At 42.1% G+C, this 10,060-nt stretch overlaps 1 protein-coding gene across 1 annotated transcript in view; it reads left to right on the forward strand.

The window, feature by feature from the left end:
- The window catches only part of plcl1 (phospholipase C like 1), a 57,240-nt gene that overhangs the window by 32,463 nt on the left and 14,717 nt on the right, over positions 1 to 10,060 (forward strand). The window contains exons 2-3 of the mRNA XM_008328005.3: positions 9,114 to 9,188; positions 9,284 to 9,571. Of these exons, the coding sequence (XP_008326227.1) occupies positions 9,114 to 9,188; positions 9,284 to 9,571 (363 nt within the window). The remainder of the gene's footprint in view (positions 1 to 9,113; positions 9,189 to 9,283; positions 9,572 to 10,060) is intronic.

The raw sequence follows: 10,060 nt of genomic DNA on the forward strand, positions 1-10,060 counted from the left end.
TAACAACAGGCAGACCCAAAAACCAGAAAAAAAAAAAAAAAAAAACTCAAAGGATTTTTAGCTGTTACATAACAAAGGTCCACTTTGCCTTGAAAGTGTGTCTTTGCCTGCGCTGAGGCCCCCTGGAGGCCCCTGCAGGCGTCCCCTGACATTACTAATGCTGAGGACGCAGGGACGGGCGGGGAGAAAAGGGACAAAGGGAAAGTGAAAAACGAGCAGTTGAGAGGAGAGGTGAACATGGAAAGGAAAGGTGGATCGAGGATAGAGGAGGAGACAGTGAAGAGCAGGTCCCCGTCCTGTCACTTCATCTTTTCTGCCGATGTCTCTCCTCTCTCCTCTCTCCTCTGTCCTGTCATGTTCACGTTCTGTCCTGTCCTTCCTTTTACTTTTCTCATACATTTTGGTCCGGCCACCTTTTGGTCATCCTCTGTCCTCTCCTGTCCGATGTTCATTCCTGTCCTTCGCTTTTCTCAAGGCTCTCTTCCCGTTGGTTCTAATTTCCTCCTTCGTTCTCCTGTGTGTTGTTCACATTTGTTCTGTCATACCTTGTCAACCTTTGTCCCGCTCTCTCGTGTCCTGTCCCGCTCTCTTATATTCTCTTTAGCGTTTTCCTCTTCCCCCCCCTGCCTTCTGATCGGTTCTGTTGGACTCTTTCACCTTAAAAAAAGTCCTTCGTCTTCTGTCCAGTTCTCTTCTTGTCATTGGTTCTTTCCCCTGTCTTGTTGTCTCCTCCCTATTTTGGTTTTGTCCTCTTCCTTCTGTCCTTCTGCCGTCTTGGCTCTTTAACTGTCTATTCATGTTATGTTCTTTTATGTTCTGTCCTCTTTCCACCTATATTGTTCTTCTCTCCTCTTCTGTCCTCTTCTGTCCTCCTGTTGTCTTCTGACTTGTAACAGCCTTATGTCCTTCTGTCTTCTTCTTTATAATCTTCAATTCCAATCTTCTCTCCCGTTTTGTCGTCCATTTTAATCAAAACAACCTTGTTTTTTTTGTTTTGTTTTTTTTTCCTTTTGTGTCCTTAGTCCTCTGCCTCGGCTGTCCTATCTTATCCATGTGTGGTGGGTTTGCTTCGTCCCCCGGTGTCACATTAGTCAAATGTACGTGCAGCACTCTACACAAGGCTGTCTCTGAAAGTGGCCGCGGCAGCGTTGGAGTCAACGATGTGACACTGTTACTAAAGATAAAATAAAACTGGACCGGTCTTTTGAAGGATACGTGGCCACCTTGTAAAAGTCACGAGTCGCGCACACAAATACCAAATAGAGAAAATCCGCGATCGGCGAGTGTTGAAAGATGAAGAAGTAGCTGGTCTGCTGCTGCTGCAACATTGAATTTGAAATCTGAGCTGAGGAATTACGAAAAAAAAAAAAGACCAAATAACTCGGTGTGTGCTGGGATGTGGTGTTATGAATAGGCAGCTAACATTTTTTTTTTCCCCGCAACAAATTTAATTTTTTTTTAAATAAGCCCTCCGCGAAGGCAGTTGTTTGTTGTTTGCGCTCGTTCTCTATTGTATCAGTACCATAGGTTTGCGTGTTTGTGGTTGACAAATCAGCCGAGGTATCCGACCTTGTTGAAGTCCTCAGAGACTCTCTTCACCAAATGAGAGCAGGCAAACGGTTAACGTCTGTGTGTGTGTGTGTGTTGAGGCTTTGATTGAAAGCTCCCCATCACTTTTGCCATCCTTCACAATCAGCGGCGCGGCAGGAGACCGGAGAATAAGCGCTAGCTGCAGGGACTCGCGGGAGCATAGGTCACGTTGAGGAATCGCACTGACACAGAAAACGCCTGGTTCGCACGCATGCCGTCGGATGTCCCTGGCGATCTAAAATGTCACCCTTCTGCTTACACGTACAGAACTGCAGGACCATGTACAACCCGAAAGCTAAGCCAAGCTCCTCACAGTTGGACGGCAACAACGTGGCTTCTTGAAGCCTACGGTTGTTAATGAGAACCTGGCTGGCTGGGTCAGAATTTTGGGACTACACTCGGCAACAGGCGTAACGGCACACATGTTTTTGCTCTTAAACACCATTCCGTACCAGCCTAGGATTTCTCAGTGCTAACAATATCAAATGTCAATTTTAGGGTTTACATTTTTAAAAAGCAATCGCCTCGCCCCTTAAAAGTAATCTCCCAGAAGTCCCAAAAGATCCATTCACCTTGGACGGAGGCGACCCAGTATGCCAGCAGTCTCTATGACCGCAACCCAAATCACACTGCACCGTACCAACCCCCCTGAACCTTCCTCCAGGTGGTGAGTCCACTGGGAGGTACCAACCGCCCTAACTGGGATTCGATCTTGTCCAGGAGGTGAACCCTGGGGTTCCACACCAATGACAGAGACATTGCCTCTGGGCCAAAGTGCCACTCCCAAAAGGTCAATTTGCATAAAAAGAATTGGAGGCAAAACTATGGTGAGACCATCCCTTCCTGGATCATTTACCAAGTGGTTCAAGTTAGGGATGGCTCGATCTAATACTCAGTATCGGTATCTGTCTTAGTACGTTTTAGAATCAAACATAAAAAAACAAAAAACAACTATAGTTTGTCCGAACTGACATCCAAGCCCAAAGGCTTAGCCTAACTGCGTGAAACTTTTGCATGATGCTGTAAACTGGGACACTGTCACCTCACCAACAGTAGCCTGCGCTATACCGTAGAAAAGTAGGTATCGGACAGATATCGATATCGACATGAAAAAGTTGTATCAGGTCATCCCGAGTTAAGATGGTCTGCTTCGCTTCTCAACGCTTCTCAAGTTCGATTTGCGAGTGCACTCCCTTCAGATTGAAGGAAAATCCCATTTTTAGCTTAAAAACTGACCTCCCAAAGAGGCCGTGTTCGTTCACTGCACAGCTGAGGTCAGTGTTCTGTGGAGGAAGACACACGCAGCAACAGCTAACACAGTGTCAGAGCGTTGACTAGATGGTCATGCGAGCATGCTGTGACATATCTACACACTCACACACACACACACACACGTGTGGTCTGTACGTGTGGTCTGTTTCACCCAAGTTACTAAGACTGTTAGATTCTGGGTTTTTCTCCACGTCATTTTCCGTCACCCTCTCGTCTGTGTCATCTGTCACTGCACAGATTTACAGTTGAATTTTAGAGGGGAAAAAAAACACGGTAATAGACATCCTGATGCAGCCAATTAGATTACATGTCTTATTATTGTCTATTAACAAATGAAAAAAATTGTCATCCTTGTTTTTCTTTGTGGCGCTTTGGCCCAGAGGCAACGTCTCTGTCATTGGTGTGGAACCCCAGGGTTCACCTCCTGGGCAAGTTCGAATCCCGGTTAGAGCAGTTGGCGGTTGCAGTGGACTCACCATCCGCAGGAAGGTTCAGGGGGGGTTGGTGCGGTGCAGAGTGATGTGCGCAGCGGTCGACTGACTGCTGCCCCCGTGACCTGGTAACGGATAAGTGGATGAAAATGGATGGATGGATGGATGTTTAAGGAAGCGGAAGGTCGCATGTTCAAATCCATGGCACTTGTCCTTGCAGGTTACCAAGTCAGATGGACCATGGTTTGAGAGAATCAGTAGAAACTACTTAAAAAACTCGAAAACGGTAGATGAAGTAGTTTTAACATGTAGTATTTGTGTGTTTGAAGGAGGAAAAATGTTGATATTCTTAAATCATCGTTACACCCAAATAACAAACTGCCGAGTAGTCAAAAACCCATCTTTGCATCGGCATGTTTTTCATCTTCTACTTTTTAATCATCAAGGCCTCTGTGCCTTTATCTGTCAAATGTTATTTTCTGGTTTCAGTGATGTTTACATTTTATTTTTCAGTACTGATTCACTGGCACAGAGAGCAACATTTTCAGAGAAGAATAAAACTTTTGAGATATTTTCTTTTATGGTAGAAGAAAACAGAGCTGAAAGTTTTCACCACCTTCAATCAGGTCTCACGTCAAAGAGTTTTTGAATTTCAGTCTTTCTCGAAGCAAACGTTTAATAAACAGCTGTGACGTGACAAATATGATAGAAATGTAAGGGTTTACGAAGACCTGATGTGGAGAAACAAAACATGTCTGAACCAGTCGTGTGTGGACACAGATGTCTGTGAACCAGGGAGGAAAATGTAGAATCAGGAGTTTCAGAGAGTTTAAAAAAATTAAAATGATTACACGGAAGAGAAGACGTCAGCAAAGTTTATCCGTGTGTGTGCGCGTAGCTGTGGATTACTGCCAGCTGTGTGTGTGTGTATGTGTGTTGTGTAACTGTGCGCGTAGCTGTGGATTACCGTCTGTGATGTTGCAGACGTCGCACCGCCGCAGTAATCTACTGTGTAATCTGCTGCTGATCTGCTGAAGGATCATTAGCTGGATCATAGGATCACATCCAGTCTGGATTTCGGCAACTGCCAGCTGTGTGTGTGTGTGTATGTGTGTTGTGTAAATATCTTAAAAGCTTGGAATTGAACCATATTTCAGTTCCAATCGTCATTGTGACATCATCATGTTAGCAGGTACCATAGCTTGGGGCTTAGTGTCACTGATCGATAACGCGGATCAATGAATGGAAACGTCTGATGTGCAGCCACCGTGTGCACGTATGGACGTCAATGTGAGTTTGTACTCGTTAACTGAGCTGCAAATGCATTTTCACATCAGCACTTCGTGGAGTTTATACAAGTTCAGCTCGTGCCCTCGGTGTCCCGGCTAACGGACTGTGCATCAAGAATGACATTTGGTCAGAAAATCGAGGATTAGGACAGTTTTGTTTTTAAGTTTGCCTATCCCAGATTTACAAATAAATGCCCTAATGCAGGGGTGTCAAAGTTTTACCAGGGCTGGGGACACATCAGAGATATAGTTCCCCTTGAACGGCTGGTTGTAACTGTAGTGTGCGATACTGTATATTTTGGTATCGATTCCGATACTTTTCGGTGAATAAGGTGGATGCGTCATTGAATTGCTAAATCTTAATTAATTTTCATTTTTTATTATTAAATAGTTAAAACCCAGGACAGAATTAGGACAGTATTTACAATTAAATAGAAAATGCTTTTTTATCAATTTTTTTTATCTCCTCCGTCTCTCCGTTTTGTAGCTCCATGTTGTCTTTTGGATGCTTTTTTATGTTTATATAAATTGTTTAGTGTTGACTAGCATTTAACAAATCCCACATTTTGCTGTTGTCTCGTTTTTTCGACTGGAAAATACAGCAACACGGCGCTCCTCTTCGTCTCTGCCATTCTTCTGTTGTATTTTTTTTCGGAACTTAAAGTAAAGAATCGATCTCACCAGGCTAGAATCGATCCAGTAACAACACCGACTTGGTATCGATACTATCGAAATTCGGATCGATCCGCCCTCCACTACTGTAGACTGTAACTACCGCATAACGTATTTATACATGTTTCTGTAATTGAGTATTATATCCAGGTTAGAAATATTGTACATTGCTATTTATCAAGTTAAGTAACTGAAGTAAGCAGCATGGACTTTATTATAAGGCAATTCAATTCTTTAAAAGCTTTCGCGGGCCACATAAAATGAGTTGCCGGGCCACATTTGGCCCGCGGGCCATGAGTTTGGAACATATGCCCTAATGGAAGCAAGGGACGCACTGAGACCTTTTCTTAATTTCTTCTTCTTTTTTATAATTCAAAAACATGCTGATCCAGCCATGCAATATTCTGTAATAACAACCAGCTGCCACCAGTCCGTGTTTGTTGTTTGTTTTCCTCCTTCAGTCCAGCGTCTCATTTCCCTCGTGAGTAGTTCATTTAAGTAGGTCAACAGTGTCAGCAGTTTTTTAACATCATCCAATAGTGGGCGGGGCATGGTGAGGTGCGTAGGGGGGGTCGTGAGGGGCTTCCAATGGAATATGCTGAACATGAAGTGTACCATTGCTGTGATGCTGGAATGATAACAAGCCTCCAGCCACTAGGGGGCAGCAACTCATACAGTGGTTTGTACAGATAAACATATACATGTTATCAGGTTCTCAATAGTATTTCAATTCGCGGGGGGGGTGAAAACATTTCTGTCCCCGGGGGAAGTGGACGTTGCTAAGACGATGAACCTAATTGCTAATTTCATGTCTTCTATAGTGAGACATTGAGTCAGTTTAATATAATAATAATTGGACATTATTATTTGCTAGTCAGCCTAGTGATTTGGTAGAGTTTTATTCCTGACACAGGAAATTAAGGACAAGACGTCAGGGGGAGGTGGAATTGAACTCAGAGCTGATGCTGCGCTTGCTAAATTGGGGGACGGGTCCTCTGTAGGGGGCGCAGCAGGGCAAATTAATTTCAGTTTTGAATTTTTTTTAATTGTCCCATAAAATGTTGGGTTTTAAATGAAGTTCATTGGAGTGAAAGGCTTTCAGTCCAAAAAGATTTTGAAACCTGAGCTAAAACGTGTACCACTCCATCACTAATTTCGAATTGTCTCAAAATTAGTGTCTGAAATAAAAACATTTGTTATTTTATTGTTTATTAATGAGGAAAACAAAGCATCCAAATTCCAGTTTTCACTCAGTATTCTCAGTCCTGATTTTCTTCCTCTTTGTTTTTTTGTGAAGGCTGGTGCTGTCCACGGCTCGCCGTCACATCTTCCACCTAGAACAGCTGCAGTCTTTTCATGCGTGACGGTGACTCAGTGTGTTATATCACCCAGTTTCGGACTCTGCTGCTACTTCTGCTGCCTTTTCTTTTCACCAAGTTGTTTTTGAGTTTTTAAAAATGTCACTCCTGACATCGTCTTTATTTATCCTGCTGTTTCCCCGTGTCCTGTTTCTCCGCACCCGCACTTTTTCTTCACTTGCAGTCATTTCTTAGGTTCAGCTCTGTACAGAAGCCCCATAGAAGCAAAATAAACCCTAAATAAATGAATGACCAATTTTTCCACTAATGTAAAAATGTATGAAAAATTAGGAAAATGTCCATTGTCCTGGAAAAGTTTATCCTGGTAAATTCTTCTTTTCCCTTCACAAAACAGCCAGGAAGACATTTTCCCACTTTTTTAATCACATTTTCTGTTCGTGTTTTATTTAATGCAAATTGAACTTAAAAAATAACAACAAATTAGGGCTGTCAAATGATTCAAAGTTTTTAACGTGATTACCCGTATTTTCCGGACTATAAGTGTTCCACAGTATAAGTCGCACACCAGAGGAGCAGATAATGCTACACATGCCTAGAGTGCCCCCTAGCGGCTGTCAGTGTGAAAATAACAAGCATGTGAAATTGTATTTTTTAATTTATGGTAAATATACCGACTGCAGAACAGTCATGATTAATTATGATTAATTGAAATAACTCAACGTTCCTCAAACTCTTGTAAATTGCTGGAAGAAAATGGCTAATTAGCTAACAGCAGGTTTTTATTTTGTTTTCCGATTAATCTAAGTATTAATATTGGCTTCATAACGTTGATGAATGCAGTGTTTGTTAAACACATTTATTGTATTGACAGTGATGATAAGTCGATGGATGGTGGAATTATTCCTTGTCACTCTGGATATGGGTTGACAAGTATTAATCAAATTCATTTCACAAACATAATATAATAATAAAAAATAATGCGATAAAGGAAAAAGAGCTTAATGAGGAGGATGGAGGAAAGGAGAATGTCAGTCAGCAGGTAGTTCCAGACATCAACTGTTGCGGAAATGGATTTGAAACCTATTCCACTCTGGAAAACTCGTCCCTGCTGTGATAATAATGTACGGTGAAGAAGTATATGAATTCTAATTCCTCCGTTTCCTGACTGGTCCTGTGGCCTTTTTCCAATTGACTGCCAGTCATTTCTGTCCACTGTGAGCTGTTTTGCATCATTGGCCGTCAGTCATTAGAGCTGATAATGTCTCTGACAACACTGGTCTAATTCCGCTGCCTGATAATGAGCTGCCGTGTCTGAGACTGACAGACGGTAATTAAAGGTCTAACCCGTTAGCACCCCGGCTTCCTCCGCAGAGTCCATCAGGATAATCAGTGTCATTAGTATCATTGTGTTCATTCTATAATGTGTCTAAAACCTACAGGCTGTACCTGCTCTCTTCGTTTTTCCCTTGGATGTCAAAGTGATTGTAAACACTGGACCTACAGTACTTAGCTAACAGATAACATGGAATTTGTTAATGCGGTACTAACTGCTAACAGATAACATGGAATTTGTTAATTGACATGTTTAGTTACCACAAGCTTAACTCCTGTTATTTTTAATTACCCGTTTATGTCTTATGTCTTTAATTATTATTTAACTATTATTTATACATACATTATATATATATATAATATCATGCTAAAAAAGGTTCCTGACAATATATTGCTAACCAGAAAAAAAAGCAAAATGTCTATTAAGGCTTATGTCATCAAAGACTTTGCCAGAACTATTTTAGAAACAGCCAGAGGTGTGGACACGAGTCGCTTGACTTGGACTCGAGTCAGACTCGAGTCGTCAATTTGATGACTTTAGACTCGACTTGACAAAATGTAAACAGACTTGCAACTCGACTTGGATTCTAACATCAACGACTCGTGACTTCACTTGGACTCGAGCCCTTTGACTCGACAAGACTTGATACTTTCTCCAAAACCCAAAGTGATCTGTGTAAATATATTATTATTTTGTTTAAAAGGACTAGAAAGGACTCGAAACAGAAACGACACCTCGGACTTGACTTGACACTTTTCAGTCCTGACTTGGACTCGACTCGGACTTGAGCGCAAAGACTTGAGACTTACTTGTGACTTGCAAAGCAATGACTTGGTCCCACCTCTGGAAACAGCTAAACCTTAGTTTGATCCTGAAATTTTGACCACTATCAGACCGATTATGATCATGTTCTCTAAATTATTCACCGAAAGTTCAGCTCATTTCATTTGGTTGAAGCCTCACCGCTAGTGTTATGTATTTATTTATTTGGTGTAAATCCAATGGTTTTGTCCCATCGCTGCCTCCTTCAGTCTGTGCTCCTGCAGAGAACAGGTTTTTGTTTTTATAATTCTACAGATTCACACCTTTTTTTTCACAACTTTGCAACCAATGCATTTAGACCAATATTAATGTATTAAAATGTTTTCATGCAGAAATACTTCTTATTCTTATGACCTACTGTTTTGTTTTGTTTTTCTTTGCACAGGATCCCATGGTGCAGAAGATGGGCGGAGGCAGAAAGAAGACGGTGTCTTTCAGCAGCATGCCCTCAGAGAAGAAGGTACCGGATTTATTTTAAAAGCGAACCTAGCCCACTGCTGCACACAGGAACACAGAATATAATGTTAAAAACTGTTGTTGTTGTTGTTGTTGCAGGTAAGCAGTGCGTCAGACTGCCTGGCCTTCATGCAGGGAGGATGTGAGCTGAAGAAGATCCGACCAAACTCCAGGGTCTACTGTCGCTTCTACACCCTGGACCCCGACCTCAGCTGCCTTCGCTGGGAGCCCTCCAAGAAAGACGGGGAACGAGCTCGTCTGGACGTGTCCAGTATCAGAGAAGTCAGGACCGGCAAAAGCACTGAGACGTTCCTTCATAACGGACCTCTGTCGGAACATCTGGCTGAAGAGGCGGCATTTTCTGTCATACATGGAGACGAGTACCAGGTAGGAGAAGGAGAGGAGGAACCAACTGACCAAAGGCCATATAAGTGACATGTTTAACTCACAGATAGCGTGAGGATGGGCCTTGAATTAACTTTTTAAATTTCAGAATGAAACACAAAACCAGATTCAAAAGTGTTCAATCACAGACCAACAAAGAGTAAGCTACAAAGTGGCCGAAATGTTAAATGTTTTATAAAATATTAGCTTGAATGAGGATCTATTTAATACACATGGTTTATGATAGTATAAAATAAAAACTGCTTCCTAATTATTGTCTGTCATGCCCCCTCTTGTGGACAGAAATGTTATCACGCCCCCGACCCACACCCCACAAATTGAAATACTATTAAGAACCTGATAACATGTATATTTATTTTAATCTGTACAAACCAATGTATGAGGTGCTGCCACCTAGTGACTGGAGGCTTGTTATCATTCAAGCATTACAGCAGTGGTACACTTATGTCCAGTGTGCCATATTCCATTGGA

This window comes from Cynoglossus semilaevis, chromosome 16 (assembly GCF_000523025.1).
Source record: "Cynoglossus semilaevis isolate Cse_v1.0 chromosome 16, Cse_v1.0, whole genome shotgun sequence".
NCBI classification, from domain to species: Eukaryota; Metazoa; Chordata; class Actinopteri; order Pleuronectiformes; family Cynoglossidae; genus Cynoglossus; species Cynoglossus semilaevis.